Source organism: Protopterus annectens, chromosome 1.part0 (assembly GCF_019279795.1).
Source record: "Protopterus annectens isolate FY-2018-M chromosome 1.part0, PAN1.0, whole genome shotgun sequence".
Lineage (NCBI taxonomy): Eukaryota > Metazoa > Chordata > Ceratodontiformes > Protopteridae > Protopterus > Protopterus annectens.
The window spans coordinates 111,599,881-111,623,145 of record NC_056725.1 but is presented as its reverse complement, the minus strand read 5'-3'; the positions used below and the strand labels follow the sequence as shown (position 1 = coordinate 111,623,145).

General features: G+C 40.3%; 1 protein-coding gene across 3 annotated transcripts in view; it reads left to right on the top strand.

Annotated features, from left to right (window-relative positions):
• The window catches only part of CCDC61 (coiled-coil domain containing 61), a 934,642-nt gene that overhangs the window by 589,379 nt on the left and 321,998 nt on the right, over window positions 1-23,265 (top strand). For all 3 annotated transcript variants that reach the window (XM_044087587.1, XM_044087502.1, XM_044087417.1), the window contains exon 8: window positions 22,655-22,733. In XM_044087587.1, the coding sequence (XP_043943522.1) occupies window positions 22,655-22,733 (79 nt within the window). The remainder of the gene's footprint in view (window positions 1-22,654; window positions 22,734-23,265) is intronic.

Genomic DNA, 23,265 nt, shown 5'->3' with positions numbered 1-23,265 from the left:
TTGATGGCTTTTTCCTTAAGGTCTATGTGGCCTTTAAGGAGCGTGTCCAAGGCAGATGTGTATTGGATGAGGAGGACATTTTTTGAAAACCCAGATTCAGATGGTGGTCCTCCCGGCACCCTCCCATTGCTGGAGGGCCAGGAACTGTCCTAAAAACTCCTGTTTTGGTATCTACTTCACTGATCTGAACTTCAGATCCAATACCCTTAGATCTGAGTGCTTCCCCTGGAATACTTGCATCTGACCTGATAGAGTGGTAGTCTTTGACTCAGACAGTATCTCTTACTTGTTCATCTCCAACAGCTTAAGATCTCAAAGGGTCTCTGAGCTAAGATTTGAGCTAGAGATGTTCCTAGATTTGTAAACAACTAAAATAAAATAGTTATTCCTAAAATTATGAAAACAGCAAACCAGGCGAAAAACCAACAGCACATAAAATAAATATATTGCATAAATAATAATGCTGTAGTGGCAGTCGACAAAGTTTATTAAAATAAAAACCAAGCGAGCGCTTTCGTAGAAAATCTACTTCTTCAGACCATGAATGAAAGATGGAACACATCCAAATAAATAAAAAACTGATAAAATCCAATAACCAATAAAACAACATCAATAAATCACATGATATTACAATATAAAAAAATTCAATTAACCCCTTTTTTTTTTAATGTATGTTTAAGGAGACCTTGCCATTCAGTCCCCCCTTCCTTATCAGTCTGTAAATATAAGATCCAAAGTAGCTCTCTATGTTCAGTCTCATTAATAATATCTCCCAGTCTGCCATTGTCATTAAATATTTCTATTGCTTTAAACTTAAAAGTATGTTCAGAACTAGTTTCCTTAACATGTCTAGCCAGAGAGTTATTATTTCTTATATCCCACATATGTTCCCTCATTCTTTCTGGTAGCGTTCGATTTGTTGTACCTATATAAAATTTATAACCTGACAGGACTGTGCTGAATATACTAAATTTGTAGTTCTGCAAGTGGCATATACATTAAATTTGTAAACTTTACTGGTATTAGGATGTATAAATCTATTATCAGAATATATAAGATGGCAGAAGTTGCATGTTGTACAAGGGAATGTTCCAAACTGTTAAGTAGAAATTCCTTGTTTGTTGTTATAACATAGTAATCCCTCTAGTGATTGTTTTATTCCCAAAAGTAAACATGGGTTGAGTCCCTATCATACTGTTCACTTCTCTATCAGATGTTAAAATATGCCACTTGTTTCTAATAACATCACATATAATTTTAATGTTGCTAGAATAGTTAAGATTAATAGTAGGTGCTTTTATACTAATGGCATTATCTTTGTTTTTGCACAGTTGATCCCTGTCAGAAAAGTACAGAGAACCTCTATCTCTCCTTAACATCATGGCTTCATTAATACCTTGCCCTACCTCTTTAGTCCTATAGCCTCTTGCTATTAACTCCTTACTCATGACTTCCACTTCAGATAAAAATTTATTATCCAAATTATTCAAACGGGAAATAGGCATAGCTTGTTCTTTAACAATATTTGAATATGTAAAATATGTCTTCTATGGCATTTTTTTCCTATAGCGACTGGTAATAACCCTATCTAACTCATCCTTCTCTAGTTTAATATCCAAGTAGTCTATACTAGTTGCTGAAATATAACTAGTAAATTTCAAAAAGCCTGTTATGTTATGCAGATATTCAAGAAATTCATTGAATTCACTCTCACTCCCTTTCCAAAGCCATAAACACATCATCTACAAAACATTTATATAAGACATTGTTAGAAGAGAGTCTATTAAAAACACATTTTGTTTCTCCCACTGTGCCAAAACTGTGTTAGTGTAGCTGTTGGCACAAGGGATACCCATCGCTACACCTTTTCTTTGTCGATAATAGTTACTAGCAAATTTACAATCATTATTTTCTAGTACTGTTTCAATAAACAAGCATAAAAGATCTATTTGTTTTTCACTATAGAAACCAAGATCTAACAAAAAATTCTAGTAAATTCCAGGCTTTCCTCATTAGTTATAACTGTAAACAATGAACAGATGTTTAATGTTATAAACAGACGTATCAGCATAGTATACTGTACTAGAATAGTGCATATATGCTTGTGTTAGAAATTGCCCAGAATCATTCAGCACATCATATTTGTCCAAGACACTTCTTAGGCACTTCTCAACATATATAAACATAATTTCATTTCTGTCACCCATCCTTGTCCTGAGACTATTGGCCTTAAGGGTGGGATCTTTATGGATCTTAGGAAGGGCTTGGAAGATGGGAATAACAGGAGAGTCTACATGACAAAACTTATAAATGTCTGTACTAATGATGTTCATTTGTAAGCAGTCATCTAACACAGTGTGCACATCTTTAATTATATCATAAATAACTTCTAGATCCATAGCTGGCCTTAGGCATAGGCCAACTAGGCGGCCGCCTAGGGCGTCGCTCTAGTAGGGGTGCTTTTCCAGTATTTATTTGATGTAGGTAGACCAGGATGGGGGCACCAGGTGATGTGGTGGGGGGCGCCGTGGAGCCCTTTTGCCTAGGGCACCAGTTGACCTAAGGCCGCTCCTGTCTAGATCTATTTTTTCATATACATGATAATCATTCAAATATTTAAAAATAGTTTCCTTGCAAAAACTACTATCCATAATTACCAAACCACCTCCCCTGTCTGCAGGTCCTATAGAAATAGTTTCAGCATTCCGTAATCTATTAAATACATGAAATTCAGTCTTAGTTGTGTTAACAAACTTTTTTGTACTATTATTAGACTGTCCATTTAAAGTTAAGTTTAAATCACATTCGCACATAACGCAAAACACTTCTAAAGTAGAGTTTAGGGCAGGATTAAAATTACTTGGTCATTTAAAATTGCTTACTAATGATTCATTAGTAAACAGTAAATGCAACATGACATGGCATGCAAACATTTATAAATCCATAGATACTTCTAAATAAGATGGACTCACCGGAATGAAAGATAAACCCTTCTGTAGCAATTTCCTTTCATTGTCATCCAAATTCCTGGAAGAAATATTAAAAAGAGGCCGTTGGTTCCTTCATCCACATTTTCTTCACCGGTGTCAGTAGAGCCACTTGCTGATCCAATCTGCGCTTGTACCCTCTATTACTGGAGTGACCTCTCTCTCCGTTTCTAGATCTCTTGTGCACCTTTTGCTGTTTAAGCCTAGTATCATAGGCAGAAACATACGCAGCCAATTCTTCCAAGTGGGTTTTGACTAATGAGGCTGGATGACTGTCAAAAAGAAGGGGTTCTTTCTCTAAAATGATGTCTATTATGCGACTCTTCAAACGGCTTAAAGTAGTTGGTCAGTAGTTGTATATAGGAGAAACTGGTATCTAAATTTGGACTGTTATGAAGTGTGGGGCAATTTAATAGCGTGGGTATAAAACACATGAGGTAAGAGCATTTATTCTTCTTTAACAAAGGGACATTTCATGTCATTATATTTGAGACTGTTTTTCATTGGAAAATTTTCATGGAGAATATGAAAAAAAGAAAGATTGTAACTCATTGAATGTTTGTGATAAAAGCATTTAACAAGGAAACAAAAAGATTCATGTACAATTTGATGTACAACTTCAAGCAGAGGTGGAAAGAGAATTTGAAAAATAGTACTATATATTGCAAGAGTTTATGATGGGTTTTATGGACTAGTAACTGGATTGTAATATTGTAATAAAAATAAAAAGAGAAAAAAAAATTATACCAAGCATGATAAATATGGAGGGAAAGAGGGGTATTGTAAAATTCTGGAGACAACCCAAAATTGCTTTGTGGAAAAGGACTTTTGATAAGTAACTGTGACAAAAGACAATGTTATATTTGTGAGGAAATGGGACATTATACAAAAAATGAGAATTGAAATGTTATGAATGTAACAAAATTGGACATTGTGGGTGGATTCCAAAAATGAAAATGAGTAAGGAAAAAGAGAAGAAAATGAACAAAGAAGAAATTTTAGAAGTAATAGAAATATAAGAAACAGATGAGAAAGAAGCAATAAAGAGGTCATTGAAGAAGTTTCTGAAATAAGTGATGAAGAAGACATAAACTTGAGAGGTAGTAAAAGGGAAAAAAATAATTCTATTGGTAAAAGGGTAACAGAAAAAGAAAGTTTAAAGAGATACGTGCAAAAAATGGAGGAAAAAGAATATATACAGATAAAGATTGGGGCTTGATGTAATGGTTAAGGTGTTTGACTCAGACACAAGATGCTGTGATATGAGAGTGTTCAATCTCGCCGTTTGTTCTTACACCTGGGTTCGGAGCCGATCCTCGGCTCCGTGTTGGCCGCTTGGCAAAGCTCTGCATCGAGAAGAAGCTCGAGACCAACCTATCTCCCACAATCCACCTCCGCCTTTACCTCAGATCTAGTTTGCCGCTGCAACGTTCGCATCATTTTTGATGAGCTCGGACCACCTCAAAGCTAAGATTGTTCTTTTCTAATATTTTTTCTTGGATAAAAATTTCTTCTTCCTTACTTAAAGTGTTGTGTGTGTGTGTAGTGTGTCGAGGGTTTCTATAGTTCGTATATAAATTTTATATACTTATTTAAAGTTAGTTCCCTCAGGGCCTACCCCACCCTTTAACTTTATTTACTGGATTTGACTTTGACTACAGGATTTGACTTTAACTACAGGATTTGACTTTTTTACTGGATTGGACATTATTACTGGTTTTTACACTGGTTAACCTTTTAGATTTGACTGTACTATTAACATGTCTGAAAAAGCTAAATCAGGCTTCAAACGATGCCAATGTGGACAGAAAATGTCTGTCACAGATAATCATAGTTCCTGCGTCTACTGTCTTGGCCCTCTCCATCTGCAAGAAGACTGCTCCATCTGTCATTCTTTCAGTGGAAGGGTCATGACAGATAGGCACAGGAAACTTATGGATAGAGGCCTTTTGAAGCCAGCATTCCAAGAGGCTCTGGATGCATCGGACCAGACATCTAAATCCTCGAAGGAGTCGAAGACATCGGAGCCCATGTCATTGGCTCCGAGCTCTTCATTTAAAGTTCGCTCACTGGTTCCACAGACCTCGGGGCCGAGTGTTGAACTTTTGTCATTTACCGAGCCTCGAGTCTTGGAACCGGTGACGGAGCTTCCTCCTCCTGTACTTTTGAGGTCGGCTCCGTCTTCGATTCCTTCGACGCGTTCTTCTAGGCCCCTCTCTGACACCGATGTAGACCGCGTGGTGCAGAAATTGATGGAGAATACGGCCTTGTCCAAACTCATCTCTGTCTCCTCCCAGTTGGTGTCGAGACTCGAAGGCCTTCCCTTATCTCCATCTGTTCCTCCTCCGAGGCCTATCCAATCTTCAGAGCCGGGAGAGGCTGATCTAATGATTGTGGAGCCCTCGGTGCCGGAACCGTCTTTTTCTCGGTCGGCACCGTTCACCTCGACTCTGACGGACCCAGCACTGGAGTCGCGGAGCCGAAGATCCATCCTTGGGTCTGGGACCGAGAGTCGGACCGATGTTTCGGTTCCGACTCTCCCTCTCGGAGCCTCGGCTCGGATCGACTTGGCTCCGTCCTCGGGGTTGATGCCATCGGTGCCTGTCTCGGGGATTCCTCGGTTTTCTTCGGAACCGAGGGGTACCTCGACTCGGGACCCGGGGGCCTTCGACCTCATGAGGAAGGTGTTGTCGACTCAGACAACCACTTCTGCAGAAATAGCTTCTCCTTCCCATAAGGGTCCGTTATCCTCCTCTGCACCCACGGATACATCTAAGCGTCGAGCACCAGTGTCTCAGCCGCCCCCAGAGGGTGCCCCCTCTTCCTCGGAGGCTTCATCGGATGCTCCCACCGAGGAAATCCCGAGGAAAAGATTGTGTAAGAGGAGACACTTGGATTCTCCACAAGAATCCTTGACATCGGACACTGACTTAGATGAGTCAGAAGGGTCCCCAAAATCACCCTCAGAGGATGTCTTCTTTTCTGACATCCTGGAGATCCTAAAACAGAGAGGTGATTGGCAAGCCCTACCCCCTTCTGAGGATGAGTCAGTCTTGCTGAAGGCATTCGGTGCTCGCCCTTCCTCCTCCTGGGTCACTCCGCCCTTCGATGAGTTGATGGAATTGATTGCTCGAAGGGCGTGGGAGACACCTGACACGGTGGAGCCAGTCCCTAGAAAGCCTAATAAATATATTACTGCCCCACAAGACAAGGCTTATCTCACAAAGGGAGTTCCAGTGGACGCTATGGTGGTGGCAGCGGCCACGAAAAAGGAGATGTCTGAATCTTCCTCATCTGTCCATCCGCCTAACAGAGATTCTAGGACTATGGACAGGTATGGGAAGCGCATTTTTAGTTCAGCGGCTTTTTCCATGCGATCCCTGTACTATTTGACCCATTTCACACGGTTACAGAGGGATCTAATCAAAGAGTTGGGAGATACCCTCCAGGGTACTACAGATGCTGCTGTCTCAGAGAAAGTTACGGCACAACTCAATACCCTTACATCTATTGCAAACTCGTCCATGAGGCTGATCTCATACGCAGCCGAAGGATCGAGTAGGGCTGCGACTTCAGCGACTGCTCTTCGTAGACAATCCTGGATGCGCTTATGTTCCTTTGCGGAAGCCTTCAAGTCTTCCTTTACTAACGCCCCATTTGATGTGCCACTCTCTTTGGCCCAAAAGTAAAGGAGACCCTTACCCGGTGTGAACAAGAGGGAAAGACTCTGTCTGCTGTCGGAGTCCGTTTTTCCACCCCATCCAGACCGTACCCCAAAGGGCAACGTGGTGGAAAAATGTGGTTTCGAAAACCCCAAGGCTCTTTCCCAGGCACACAGGGTGATGCCCCCTGGCGGCAGAGGGGGTCCGCAAAACCAAGGTGACAGGGATACACTCCCCGGGAAACCTTTCCAGCACTCCTGAGAGGAGGCCCGACTGTCCTGCTCTGGAGGCAGTCGGGGGTCGCTTAGCTTTATACCCTCAGGCCTGGCAAATTCTTACATCAGACAATTGGGTAAAAAGCATTGTTACCAGAGGTTACAGAATTCCTTTCCTATTGCCCCCAATTCCGCAGAAAAGACTCCCAGATGTACCGCCCCATCTGCGAGGCCCTGCAGCTATAGAAATTTCAAAGCTGCTAACAAAAAGAGTCATCCAACCAGTCCCAGCGGGCCAAAGAGGATTCGGAACTTACTCAAGGTTCTTTTTAGTTCCAAAAAAGACAGGGGACTGGAGGCCAATACTGGACCTAAGCAAACTCAATACCTTCATCAAGAAAGAAAAGTTCCGAATGGATACGCTTCAATCGATCCTTCCATTCTTACAGAAGGACGACTGGATGTGCTCAATAGATCTAAAGGACGCGTACTACCACATCAAAATGGCCAGGGCGTCCAGGGATCACTTGCGCTTCCGGCTGGGAGCCAGTCACTTTCAGTTTCGAGCCCTGCCCTTTGGTCTGACCTCAGCCCCCAGGGTTTTCACCAAATGTATGGCAGTGGTAGCGTCTCACTTGAGACGCCTGGGATTCCAGGTGTTTCCGTATCTGGACGACTGGCTCCTTTCTACCACCACCGAGCGTCGACTGATTCAGGCCAAGGATTACACACTACAACTCTGTGTTCATCTCGGAATTTCCGTAAATTTCGAAAAATCCTTATTACAGCCATCACAGCATATCTCATTCATAGGAGCAGAATTGGATACGCGTTGCTTAATCCTAAGGCTTCCTCCAGAAAGAATAGTCTCCCTACAAAACCATATATCTCTCCTCCTATTATCCAGAAAATTCCCAGCAAAACTAGTTCTGAAGGTTATGGGTCTCATGGCAGCTTCCCTCATTGCGATACCCTTGGGAAGACTGCACATGAGAGTTCTTCAATGGCTACTGTTTGCACAATGGTCGTTCCAACAGTTACCCCTGACACACGAAATTCGCATCACGAACATCTGCAAATCGCACCTATCTTGGTGGCTTCAGACTTGCAATCTTTCCAGCGGAAGACCATTTGTGCTACCCACGCCAACAGCTACAGTGACCACGGACGCTTCCCTGATAGGGTGGGGGGGCATCTTTCAGGGACAGACAGTCCAAGGCGAATGGACCGAATTGGAGTACAATCTGCACATCAATGTTCTAGAGATGAAGGCAGTGTTTCTAGTGTTGCAACACTTTTCTCCCCTTCTCCCTCTAGGCACCATTGCAGTTCAGACGGACAACATGTCCGTAGTCTGGTACATAAACAAACAAGGGGGAACCAAGTCTTATCAACTATGCAGAGAGGCCATGAGAATCTGGCAATGGGCAGAGTCCACGGGTCGCTTTCTGATAGCAACGCACATCCCGGGGTTATCCAACGTCATAGCGGACAGGTTGAGCAGAGCCATCCTGTTACCTCACGAGTGGTCCCTCAAACAATCAATTGCGAAGGAAATTTTTTGCAAGTGGGGCCAGCCTTGCTGCGATCTGTTTGCGTCTCCAATGAACGCCAAATGCAGAAGCTACTTTGCCCTATTACCCCCTCCAGGGGAAGTCCCCAGGGACGCTGTGGTTCACGATTGGCCCCCGGGTTTCCTGTACGCTTTTCCTCCTATTCCCCTGATTGCAAAATTTCTACAGAAAGCCAACAACCTGCAAAGAACAATAATCCTCATTGCCCCATTCTGGCCTCGTCAAATTTGGTTTCCCTTTCTTCTAGCACACCGAATTCGGGAACCCTGGATCCTGGACCCGGAGCCGGATCTGCTGACCCACTCGTCAGGGGCTCCCCACCCGTCGCTACTCTCCCTCAGACTAGCAGCTTGGCTGTGCCGCTTCCCTTCTTAGCCAGGTCTGATCTTCTTTCCCCTGCAGTTCAAAATATTCTGGTGGCTTCTCATAAAGCTTCCACTACAAAGATTTACACTAGTAAATGGAAGCGTTTTGTGCACTGGGCAACTACTCAACAATTGGATCCCGTAATAGCCCCTCTTAACAGAGTCTTGGAGTTTTTAGCCGAACTATTCCACCAAGGAGCTTCTCCTGCCACTTTGAGAGTGCAATTGGCTGCCATTTCAAACTTTCATGTGGGAGAGAATGGGGCTCCTATTATGGCTCATAGACTTTGTAAGGCCTTTCTAAAAGGATCTTTCCATATTAGGCCACCAGTTAGAATTCCTACATCACCTTGGAATTTGAACCTTCTATTATCACAGCTAATGCTACCACCCTTTGAACCAGCCTCTTCCTGTTCTTTGAAATTTTTGTCATGGAAGACCCTCTTTCTGGTAGCTGTCACATCGGCCAGACGAGTATCGGAACTTCAAGCTCTTTCCGTTAAACACCCGTATTTGATCTTTCACCCTGATAGAGTATCTCTTCGCACTAATCCATCCTTTCTTCCCAAAATTTGCTCCGTTAATAATATTAATCAGTCCATTGAGCTCCCCACTTTTTTCAAGAACCATTCCAATAAGTTGGAATATATGTTACACAAGTTAGATGTTCATAGACAACTCAGGTTTTACTTGGATAGGCAAATGCAAATGACAAAAACAGTTGAAATCCAAAAGCGTACCACGGAGCCCTTGTACCAGCAACAACAAGTAAGTAGTCTTAACGAATTTTATTTATCACAAACGTTTTCGCCGCACAAAGGTGCAGCTTCCTCAGAGAAAACAAATTAACAATGAGGTAAAAGTGCACGCCCCTTTTATACAAAGCAAAAGGGAAATGACATCATGGGAAGATAAAACTCATTGTAATAATTAGAAAACAAGTATAAACCTTCACAGGAACAACTTGTTCCTCAAAGAAAGTATACAAACATTGATTCATGTTAGTAATGACCATTTCGAAGTGAGGAATGTTACCAAGGAAGTAAACATAAAAGTTAAAATAACATATTTAAAATTCTTAAAATATGTAAATGAAATCATGACATTAAAGTAAAAATTCAACATAAAAGGTCATTCAAATAGCAACTCATAAAAAATAAGTATAGTATGCAGTAATGGATTAAGTCTTGTTAAAGAAGTAATGATAATCCATTAAAAGTAAGTAAGTACCTTAAAGATATTATTGTGTAACCAACAATAATAATTAAAATCAAGACAGTAATTGACATTAGAAGTGCTACACAAAAGGCACACCACATGAAGTCAGAAACAAAAAAATGAAGTCAGAAACAAAAAAAATTTTGTATATATTTTGAGAAAAAATCATTATGTATGCATAAGAAAGTAAGATATACGTACGAAAGAAGGTACTACCTTAAATAACTCCTCAACTTGAGTACTGCTGAGATGTTGCAGTTTTCGTTTAAACCCGGGTAGCAAAATGCGTCTAAACGCAGTTGCCACTCCAGTTCACGTACTTCTAAAAGTAGGGTTATTGGGCCTCCCCGGATGCTATTGGTCACTTGGTCTATGGCCATAAACGAGAAAGAGTGCCCAGGGTGGCTGGCAATATGTTTAGCCAAAGCATTAACGTCAGAATTTTTCTTAATTGCATACATATGTTCGTAGACACGGTCCCTAAGTCTGCGATCAGTCTTTCCCAGGTAGAATGAGGGACAGCAATCGCAAAGAGCCAGGTAAACTACTGATCTACTTTCACAGTTGAGTGGAGCTTGAATTAAAAACTTCCTATCCCTTATAGTATAGGTCTGCCCTGCTCTCATTTTATAACACCAGTTGCAGAAACCACATGGGTACATCCCTGTGCGCCTATTGAAGATTTTTTTAGTTAGGTCCCTCTGTAAAAGCTCCTTAAGGTTATTATTTCTCTTAAAGACAAAGTTAGGACAAAGGCCTAATTTCTCAGAGAGGCCAGGACTCCCCAAGATAAATTGCCAGTTTTTCTTAATCAATGCAGTAGTAGTCTGAGTGTTGAGACTAAATGTATGAACGTAGCTAATGGCAAAATCACGTGCATGGTTGGTCATAGAGGTGTCATTAAGGGAGGGGGAACCCACAATGGGTGACAGTAGTGTGTTATTAGAACTAAGGTCAAGCAATGCATGGCTTTGTAAGATAGGTTTGTAAACCCCGTTAACCCTTTTAGCTGTAACTTCCAGCCTAATTTCATCAATAAGATTCCTCGGGTAACCCCTATTAAGGAACATGTTACACAAAAGTGTGCATTCGTTCTGAAAGGTGTCAAAATCACTACACATTCTAACAGCCCTAACCATTTGACCCTTCACAATAGATTTCTTTTGTTTGAAGGGATGGTGGCTTGTGAAGTGCAAGAACGAGTTACAGTAAGTTGGCTTTCTGTAAACACAAGATGTGTAAGTGTTCCCTTCCTTTCTCAACTTTACATCGAGGTAGTCGATTTCTAAAGGTGAAAAGTTAGAAGTGAATTTCAAGAAGTCAGTCGTACCATTAAGAAACTGTAAGAAGTCTGCAGCTTCTGTGTCATTACCATGGAAGAGGATGAAAATATCATCCAGGTAACGTGTGTAAAATTTCACTGTCTGCATCCTTTCACTAGAAAAGAGGAAGTGCTTTTCCCAGAAGCCCATAAAAAAGTTGGCGACAGAGGCCCCACAAGGCGAGCCCATCGCCACACCTTTTTTCTGTAAGAAATAATCCTTATCAAAAAGGAAAAAATTACACGAAAGGACTATGTCCAAGACTTCTGTGACCAAATCAATTTCAGTCTGTGGTGCTCCACAGTCTAAAAGTAAGAGAGAAATCCATTCCACAGCTTCTTGGTGTGGAATGGAAGTGTATAGGTCAACAACGTCGATGGTGAGAAAATTATTCCCATCATCGAACGGAATGTTGTTGAAGTTGTCTAAAAAAGACCAGGAATCTTTACATACACCCCGAAGGTCCTTCAGGTATTTAGACAGGATAGTATCCACCAATCTGGCTATGGGATATGTCATAGATGATCTGCCATCAACCAGCGCACGCATAGGGGGATTATTAACATCCTTATGGACCTTGGGGATGCCAAACATGACTGGAATTTTTGGCATTGAGATGTCTATGTAATTGTAAGTTTCTAGGTCAATCTTACCCTGCAAAAATAAATCTCGAAAAACACCCCTCATCATACTATGGGTACGGTGTATTTCGTTAAGAGAAGCAGGGGAGTAGGCAGGTGTATTAAGGACATCACGCATTTTTTCGTTGTACTGTAAGTTGTCCATAATTACAAGTCCGCCCCCTTTATCAGGTTTAACTACTCGAACTGGGTAATGACATAATTCATCTAAAAGGGAGACTTGTTCTTTGGTAATGTTATACCGAGGTGTTTCGGTGTAACTATTACATGCCTTAAAGGAGTGTCTGATGTCTGCTTCGCAGACCCTTTCAAAAAGCTGAAGAGAAGGATGAATGGGGGGGTTATACACACTTGGTAGTTTTAGAGAGTCATGTGGCAAGGCAACTTCATTACTAAACAGTAACTTGAAGTTTAACTTTCGAACAAAACATTTTAATTCGATAAGTTCTTTAGATATGTCACCCATTTTACTAGGGACAAAGGTGTACCCAAGGGCAAGTAACTCAACTAATTCCTCCCTTAGTTCCAAGTCTGTAAAATTGTAAATAGTAAAGTCCCCTTTACGGTTAAGTATAATTCTTGGACCTTGATGTAGGGGACAGGAATTAAGGTAAGCAGTCGTGATAGAAAAAGAAGAGTCACCTGCTAAGTGGGAGGAATGTGAGTCCGGACAGTCAAGAACAGGGAGACCAGGGGAAGCTTCTTCCGCTTCTATCTCTTGTTGTGAAACTGTCGATGGTTGCGGTTGCCTAAAAAACTGTTGTTGTTTTTGTTAGTATTGGTCCTATTTGTGTTGGTGTTATTGTTGCCTTGATTACCTTTCTTAAACCCTTTAATCCTGTCGCTGCGTCTAGGGCCTACCTCGTCCACTCCTACCTCATCTTCATGAAAGTGAGGACTAGCTGAGACAGGATGAGGTGCAGGGTTAGGGTGTTCCTGGTGGATACTAGTAGTAGTATTGTGGGATTCAGAAGCCTGTAATTTAGGATATGCAACGTTGTCCTGATAAGCCAATCTGTCTCTGACTAATTTTTTATTTTTGTTAAGCTTTAGTTTAACAAGAAGCGTGTTAATACTAGAAAGGGTACGGTCATAATCAAACCTATACCTTACAAAATTCAAGTCTGCTTTAATCTCCTTATCTAAAACATCAATCTCCTTCAGGAGAACACAAACATGTTGGTTGTAATGTTTCACAATAAGCTGTAACAGGTCTAAACCTTGCTGTTGAAATAAGTCTTTTAAATCACAAAGAAAATTGGTATTGTTGATTAAACCTGAAGGAGAAAAAGTACTACGTAGACCTTTTGGAACAAGTTTCTCATGAATGCACTGATTAAAGTAACCAATCTCAAGCTGTAACTTTTTAAGTTTGAGAATTTTACTGTCAAAGACCTTTAATTTATTAGACAGTGACTCATTACTTGAAATGGTATCATGCTGATCAGCTGTACTTTCCATAGGGTTAGAAAATACAAAGTTGTCCGTATTTGTCATCCATTCTGAAAAAATGAATGGAGCATTCACATTGTCAGTCTGGCCTGGAAGAGAGCCAGTGTTAACAGCTGCTGCTATACGTAAGGAAGAAGTTGCAGGCCCAGAGGGCCAAGCAGAGTTAATTGTATTGTAATTAGCTGACTGTTCTCCACTACTGTTAATGTCTGCACCTAATAAAAGGGCAGGAATACCATTAGGAAAAGTACCTGTAGTTGCCTCCAATCCTGTACCGCTAGTACCAGGGGCAGTAGATGTAGATGTAGAAGGCGGTGGTGCGCTGTATTCATTTGCAGAATGGAAAGGTTGTCCTGCTGGTATTAGAGAACCAGAGCTCGCCTGTGTGGTGTTAGTGGCTGAAGAGCCTTGAGTAGATAGAGGTATAGCAGCTACCTGGCGGTTCCTGTTGCCATTAGTACCTTCCAATAAGTCAAAGCGTGCATTAAGCTTGTCGAGTCTTATCGTTTATGGCCATAGACCAAGTGACCAATAGCATCCGGGGAGGCCCAATAACCCTACTTTTAGAAGTACGTGAACTGGAGTGGCAACTGCGTTTAGACGCATTTTGCTACCCGGGTTTAAACGAAAACTGCAACATCTCAGCAGTACTCAAGTTGAGGAGTTATTTAAGGTAGTACCTTCTTTCGTAGGTATATCTTACTTTCTTATGCATACATAATGATTTTTTCTCAAAATATATACAAAATTTTTTTGTTTCTGACTTCATTTTTTTGTTTCTGACTTCATGTGGTGTGCCTTTTGTGTAGCACTTCTAATGTCAATTACTGTCTTGATTTTAATTATTATTGTTGGTTACACAATAATATCTTTAAGGTACTTACTTACTTTTAATGGATTATCATTACTTCTTTAACAAGACTTAATCCATTACTGCATACTATACTTATTTTTTATGAGTTGCTATTTGAATGACCTTTTATGTTGAATTTTTACTTTAATGTCATGATTTCATTTACATATTTTAAGAATTTTAAATATGTTATTTTAACTTTTATGTTTACTTCCTTGGTAACATTCCTCACTTCGAAATGGTCATTACTAACATGAATCAATGTTTGTATACTTTCTTTGAGGAACAAGTTGTTCCTGTGAAGGTTTATACTTGTTTTCTAATTATTACAATGAGTTTTATCTTCCCATGATGTCATTTCCCTTTTGCTTTGTATAAAAGGGGCGTGCACTTTTACCTCATTGTTAATTTGTTTTCTCTGAGGAAGCTGCACCTTTGTGCGGCGAAAACGTTTGTGATAAATAAAATTCGTTAAGACTACTTACTTGTTGTTGCTGGTACAAGGGCTCCGTGGTACGTTTTTACTTGGATAGAACAAAGGATCACAGAAAAACAGACCAGCTCTTTATAGCCTTTGCAGACAGCAAAAAGGGCATGGCAGTTACGAAACGAACCCTTTCCAAATGGCTTTCCGATTGTATTATTTTTGTTTATACTGCCTCTGAGCAGAATTTACCTGTCAAGCCCAAAGGGCATTCTACAAGATCAATATCTACATCCCTGGCTCATGCAGCCCGACTACCGTTAGACACTATTTGTGCAGCAGCCACTTGGTCTAAACCACATACATTCATTACTCATTACAAAGTAGACAGGATTTCCAGGGACAGGGCAACCTTTGGTTCCACTGTGCTCAGGAACGTTCTCCCGTGAGTTCCTCAGGAACATGGAGCTAGGGACGCTACCCAAGTGTAAGAACAAACGGCGAGATTGAACACACTCGCATATAGAAGTTATGTCCTTACCATAACGTTCCACGTGGAGTGTTCATCTCGCCTTTGTTCTTACATTCCCACCTTCAGGAAGAATGTCCAGTTTAGGTGTCTGGTTTGGTTCTCCCTCTTCTACCTTGTTCAGTTGTTGTGGCTGTGTTCAGCTATGTTTTTTGCATGAATGTGTTATATTCTCTTCCGTTGACTTCTGGTTTGCTTGCAAACTAGATCTGAGGTAAAGGCGGAGGTGGATTGTGGGAGATAGGTTGGTCTCGAGCTTCTTCTCGATGCAGAGCTTTGCCAAGCGGCCAACATGGAGCCGAGGATCGGCTCCGAACCCAGGTGTAAGAACAAAGGCGAGATGAACACTCCACATGGAACGTTATGGTAAGGACATAACTTCTATTTTCATTCTCACCTTGGAGAAGAAAATTTGTTAGGCTTAGAATGGCCTGTTAAGAAAGTTAGCTATGAACTTATGAAACAATGACTCTACGGAAAAGGGGAAAATGAACCTTTTAGAATGTTTTCTATAAATGTGAATAGTATTAAGAATATAGTAAGAATAGGAATTTTGGAGTGGTGTAATACAATATTTTTAACAAATGAATGATTACAAACAGAGAAACTATGTGGAGGAATCTGGAATCTGGGAAATGAGAGTTGGTTGTAGAATAGCCATATTCTGTAAAAACACAGTAAAGATATTGGATTTAACTTTTGCAAAAATGGGAAGATTAGCCATTGTAGATTTAAAATAGAAAGAACAAGTATATAGATTTATAACATTATATGCTTCTACTAATTTAAAGAAAGGGAAAGCTTATTTCATCAAATTTTAGATTATGTAGTGATAAATATGAATATTATAATAACAGGAGACTTTGTGATTTAAGAGGCCAACATAAAAAGAAAGGAAATTATACAAGAAAAATGTTAGAAATTATAAGATGAGGCAAACTATGACAACAGATGCATCGGACTATGCCTGGGGAGCACACAGTGCATTCAGGGCAAATGGACTACAGATCACAGACACCTGCATATCAATTAAAAAGAAATGCTAGAAGTGCAGAATGCCCTAATAGCTTTCAAGGACCTTCTACATACAGGACAACTACTAATAAGAACAGACAGCACCACAGTTATGTGGTACATAAACAAGCAAGGGGGCACACATTCCTACCCTCTATGCAGGCAAGCAATGACCTTGTGGAACACTGCATTGTCTTACCAGGTTCAATTACAAGCACAATTCCTGCCAGGAAAGAAAAACACATTGGCAGACGACCTAAGCAGAATCTTCATGGATCCACACGAATGGTAACTAAATCCACAAGTATTTGCAATGATAGCTCAAAAATGGGGATGTCCAGACATAGATCTGTTTGCAAGCCCCCACAACCACCAACTTCAAAAATTTTGCACAAGGACCTTCCATCCACTAGCTTGGAAAGTGGACGCCCTCTCATTCAGTTGGAAAACATTAACAGTGTATGCCTTCCCTCCACTGCCTCTTCTAGCAAAGGTACTGCTGAAAGTCAGATTAGAGAGGCCACAAATGATTCTCGTTGCACCAGACTGGCCACACCAACATTGGTATCCAATTTTAAGGACCAGGGCCCACCATGGATTTTGCCACAAATTCCTTACCTGCTCACCCAGCGAGACAATCTGATTCTACACAGCCAGCTCAAGACTTTAAACCTGGCTGCATGGCAAATTACCTAAACAATCAGCCAACACCTTTATCCAAATCTGTTATGGATGTCATTCTGGAGGCCAGGAGGCCCAGCACCAGGAAAACCTATTCAGACAAATGGAAAAGATTTTGCTCCTGGAACCAGGCTAAAGGCCTAAATCCCCTGGAGCCGAACATTCCTCAGATTCTACAATATTTAACTGAGATGTTACACAAAGGACTTTCCTTTTCATCTATTAAGATCCACGCCTCAGCAATTTCAGCTCATTACAGCACGGATCCTCCTTTATTTTCACATCCACTCCTAAGACAGTACCTCAGAGGGGCTAAGAACTTAAGACCGCCAAGTAGAGCTCCAACACCTATTTGGCATCTCAACTTTCTCCTGGAAAAGCTTACACTGCCGCCCTTTGAACCAGCTTTTTCAACTGATTTAAAATTTCGTTCATGGAAAACTGCCCTACTACTAGCAATAACCTCAGCTAGAAGAGTCTCAGAGCTACAGGCACTAATGGAAGTGGAACCTTTCCTCATTTTTCATCAAGACAGAGTTTATCTACGAACTAATCCTTCCTTTATGCCAAAGGTGGTATCCAGTGTGGCCCTAAACTAAACCATTCATTTACCCACCTTCTTCCCAAATCCCCAGAACACAGGAGAAAGACTCCTGCACTCTTTGGACATTCACAGGCAATTACGTTACTACTTGGATAAAACTAAGGCTTTCAGAAAAACTGACCATCTCTTTGTAGCCTATGCTACAGGATCACAAGGAAAAGCTATCTCAAAGCAGACCATTTCTAAATGGATAGGACATTGCATACGTTTCTGCTACACACATCATGGGAAACCAGTATCTGCTAACATTAGGTCCCACTCCACCAGGGCTACAGCTACATCAGCAGCCTTTCTCAGGGGAGTGCCAACCAAGGATATTCTGGAAGCTGCTACTTGGAGTTCAGTACACACCTTCACCAAACACTATCACTTACCTCTCTACTCTAAGACTAGAGCTGGTTTTGTCACTGCTGTTTTGTAGGGTCTACTAGCTTCTTCTAACCCTGTTTGACTCCACCTCCCCTCCTTAGCTTTGGGATTCAACCCAAGTATTATGACTGCAGCAGGGTAACACGATGAACATAGTACAGTTTTGTACCTACCATAAATTTAGATGTTCGAGTGTTCACCCTGCTGCAGTCCAGGTTACCCTCCCTCCATCCCCTCTGAACTAGCTGAACTTATCTATACCACTTTATCCTATTCTACCTCTGTGGTGTATTTGCTTGTACCTTAGGGTTTTGTTTTATTTTTATATAGCCATATGTATGTATCTCTCTCTCTCTCTATATATATATATTTATATATATATATTTATATATATATATATATATATATATATATATATATATATATATATATATTTTTTTTTTTGCCTACCTTTTGGGGGCACCTGATATGTAGGGCAAGAAAAACTGAAGAAAATGGCGGCGGATGCTTCTTATATACCCCTGGCGCACTGACGTCAGGGAAGAAGTGACAGCAACTGACGCCGGACCAAGACTTTGGAATTCGGGCCGACTGCGGGGACCGCCTGACGGCAGGATAACCCAAGTGTGATGACTGCAGCAGGGTGAACACTCGAACATCTACATTTATGGTAGGAACAAAACTGTACTTTTTTTTTTTCATTTATATGGGGTTCCAGATTAAAGCCAATGAAAAGCTGATTTTTGTATGCAAGTAAAAAGGAGGTTCAAGATTAATTAGCCCAGTGGTATACTTTGCTTCATAAAATCTGTACAAAGTATTAAAGTGGATAAATGAAAAAAAATATGAGATATTAGTATTAAAACTGTATAAATATGTGTGATAAATGTTGGGATATGCTAAAGCGTAAAAGAGAGTGTATAAGTGAAAAAATAAAATGTTACCAAGAAAAAAAATATTTCTGTAGAAAATAAAACTTGATAAAGAAAAAAAAGAAAAGTATGGCATAAGACTGTAATGATAAAACATTACTATGTAAAACCATAGGAAAATATAACCGATGAAAAAATTAAAGCTATAAAGATAAGAAGCAAATGGTGGAATCAGAAAGTAGAATGTCAAGATTTTTTTGTGGAGAGTGGTAATAGATAAATTGTTGGTAAAAGGAAATATGCCATATAGAAAGAAAAGTGATTGCGATTACATTGTCAGTAAGAAGAAACTACAGAACATGTGTTTTTGAAAGGTAAAAGAGTAAAAACATTATGGGGAAAACTATGTAAAGAAGATTTTTTGAAGATCTAAAATAAGTGAATAAAATAAACATGGATATGATTAAATATGGATATTGTAAGAGCAGAAGTAAAGAATAAGTTTAAAGAATTGAAGTTATTTTGTGTTATATGGAATAAAAGAATAAAGTATGTCTAATGATAAATGGATTTTAGCAGCAATATTAAGTAGAATCAGATGGTTATGGAAAAAGGAGTGGGGGTCTAATAGGAATAAAAATTTTGCATGATTGTAAAGGAAATTATGAACATGTGTAAACGGATTTCTATTATTTATGTATTTGTACATATATAAATATTTGTAAATACGTAAATGAGAGTTCTTTTTGTATATAAATACAGGACCCCTACTATATTGGATAAGTGTTTGTGGGATCTTTTACATCCGGCTGAGCTGTCAGTAACTCGGGCAAATGGGCCCCCTGGTTTAACATCTCATCCAGTGGAGGATGGCAGCCATGAGTGATATAGATTTTCCCAGAATGGCAGTCAATTATGGCAGTGTGACTGTATTATTCCAAACTGTTTCATTTGTAATAGTTTTTATTTTATTTATAGACAGATGATGCAGAACCATGAGCGTTACATCCACTCAGTTACTTGTTTTAGCACACCCATGAGTTGTGTGTCTTTTCTGTTCCCTTCTTTCTTTTACTTAAGAATATGTAGCGCTGCCTTTGGGAGCTTCTCTTTTGATGAGCTGCTGAATAAACGAATGTTTGTATATCTGTACTTTACCTTTGCATGGAACACTAATGAAACTTTTGTCTTTTTTGTTTCATAAGAAAGTTTTTGTTTGCTCCAAAGCAAAAAACACAGCATCAATGGGACTGGGCGGTGTCCCGGGCTGCATCTTACATGAGCTCCAAGAAGAACTGAACCCTCACATAAAGTCACTGTTCAATCTCTAAAGTCACTGTTCAATCTCAGCCTTTACTACAGGATATGTACCCAAGGAATGGCGTACAGCAACAGTGGTCCCACTCCACAAAGGCGGTGCCACAACGGACCCCGGAAACTATCGCCCTATAAGCCTGACTAGCCTGGTCTGCAAAGCTATGGAGCGTATCATCATGGAACTCATAAACAAAGACATTGGGAACCTCCAAACACTGGATCCTACCCAATTCAGCTTTGTTAAGGGCAGATCTTGCCTCTTGAACCTGGTTGACGTCTTTGAAACAGTCACCAAGGCCATAGATGAAGGGTAGGTAGTCCACGCAGCCTACCTGGACCTCGCAAAAGCCTTCGACACAATACCCCACTCGGGCATCATAAATAAGCTCACCAGCTTAAATATCAACCCCTATATCACAACATGGGTTGCAAACTGGCTCAGGGATAGAACCCACATGGTCAGAATTGCAGGTGCCATGTCAGACTCTAAACCAGTTACAAGTGGCATCCCACAAGGCTCAGTCTTGGGACCTCTCTTGTTTGGTAGATATTTCTCTGAGGTACAGGCTAACATGGGAGGACTATGGCTGACCAAGTTCGCAGATGACTGCAAACTGGGTGCCATAATCGACTCGCCGACTGACACAAGCATCCTCCAAAAGGGTCTCACAGAGACGGATAACTGGTGCCAGAGCCATGGCCTAAAGCTAAATGCCAAAAAGTGCATAGTCATCCCTTTTGGGAAAAACAAAGTGCCCATAAATTACCACATAGGTGGTAATCCATTAAGTACGGAAGAAGTAATTAGGGATTTGGGGACCCAAGTAGATAGCAATCTCTCCTTTGACAATCACGTTGCCAAAGTGGTTAGAAAGTCCTTCTATATAGCCCACCTTATCATGAAAGGGTTCACATCTAGATCAAGAGAGGTCATTGTGCCCCTCTACTCATCAGGCCCATAATTGAATACAATGCCCCATTTGCCTTACCCGACACCTGCAGCAACTGGAAAGACCCCAAAAGTACCTCACCAAGAGGATCAAGGGACTCAAACAGATACCCTACGCAGTTAGGCTAAAGAAACTCCAGCTCTACTCAGTTGCTTACTGCCTACTCAGAGGCGATCTGTGCCTGACATATAAAGCCATGTCCAAACCAGAATTAATGGACATGCTCCACCTCAGGAAATCCAAATCCCTTAGAGCTACACGCTCCAGGGACTTAAACCTCAGCACAGAAATAAATAGGACACACTGGAGGGACAGATTCATATCCCAAAGGCTCCCCTCACTCTGGAACAAAATCCCAATCCATGTTAGGCAGAGCCCCTCAATGACCCTCTTCAAGAGAAATCTTGACGAGTGAATGGGAGATCATAGGTTTACCCCTGGGATCTCTTCTGTGTCCCTACTAGACAGATGCACAGTAAACTAACCTTAAAAGGGCTATCTTTTGTGACCTACTATACAGAGACACAGTCAACTAATCTAAAAGGGTGGCGAAAGCCAAACACACTCTGGCTAGGCTTATAAATGCCCTAGGGCAGATAGCCTAGTATCAACCTATGAACCTATATTAAGCCAAAGTACTGATAAAATGTTATAGTGACTAAGCTATTGGTTATTTAGTGCGACATGGTTGCCTCTCTCTCTCTCAAATGAAATGAATCTTACTATTTTAAAATCAGAGGATTAAAATTGTGAGTCTGATATGTACTTGAAAATTGCAACACAACTCTAAAACAGTGCTTTGTGTTAATTTACTGCAATAACTAATAACTTGCCATTATGTTAGAAGTCCGTATAGAGCGCATAATGAAAGCTGAAAAAGATGATGTTCACTGTCTGTTACACTCATTACACAGTGTCTTGTTGATGAATTTAAGTTATGTCAGAAGCCTACTGGGCTGCAGCTTTTCATGATTGCTTAATAAATGTCTCATTTTTATTTATATCAGGAATGTTCAATATTTTTGCTTTTGTGCTTTAGTGAAATAGTGCACGTTTGTACTTAGCTGGGGGGGCATGTATATTTTAAATAAAACCCTTTCTGCTGCATTAGTCAATAAATGACTCTATGGGATTAAGTTGAAGTTCTGGAAAACCAATATATTAAGGGTTACAGCTGGTGAAGTAATTGTTGGTTTCAAAACTGTATAGAATATGCTTGAACACATCATAGTGAAAATAACATAGAAAAGCAAAATGAATGTTGTCAGGTAATAAATAGTTTATGTAGGTTAAAATAGGCAGGTTTGATAAATCACCTGCCCATGTCTGCCATTTAATTCCATGTTTCTACCATTGCAAGGAGCATTCACTTGTTATTTGTTTTAGAAGATACATTTTCATGCTCTTGTAGGACTGGACTTGTTCAGAATTTATTGGGATATGATTCTACATAGTTTTAAATGTACTAGTGAAAACTGCAAAATGTTCTGAAATTGAATAAAATTTCATCAAAACAATACTTGCAGTTGCATGTAATTCAGAAACACATTGTGATTATTAAGAGTAGCTGTTGCCATTTATATCATAATCTGTTGTTTTTGACAGGTACAAGGGCGCCAAGGTTTGATCCTACTGCCTATGTGAAAGATAAACAGCGGAAACAGAAGGATGTCAAACAGAAAATGTAAGAGCAGTTTAGAATGCTAGTTAGGAAAATAAGTTTGGTATGAAAAGATAATAATCAAAGTTTAAAGGGAGAGTCCAGTATAAAAAAGGCTTACCTGTACAGGTACATGAGGCACCAGAGCTGGAATATTTAATTGTCTTCTTTTGGTTGTGTGTCATTCAGGATAATGGATAATTAGAAGCTTTACAGTCAGAGGCACATGGTAAGTTAGTTGTTCTGCAGTAATTTATCTTGGACTCTCTGACAGTAGGGTTCAGAACTCTTTTTCAGGGTTGTGGACTCATTTCACAGAAAATATCTTATTTTTTCTCAGAAGTCATTCTTTAAACCCAGCATGTCTGTTTAAAGAAAAATGACCCATCCTCTAGCTACATGGGACATTTTTCTTGATTTAGTGAATGTTATATGGTGGAATGTTAAGTATGAATGTGAAGTAATTAAGGAAACTTTTCTCACGAAAGTGCTTCTTCTTGTCTTATTTTACGTTTGATAGAGCTTTTCATGGGACTGGTTCTGAAATTTCTGATGA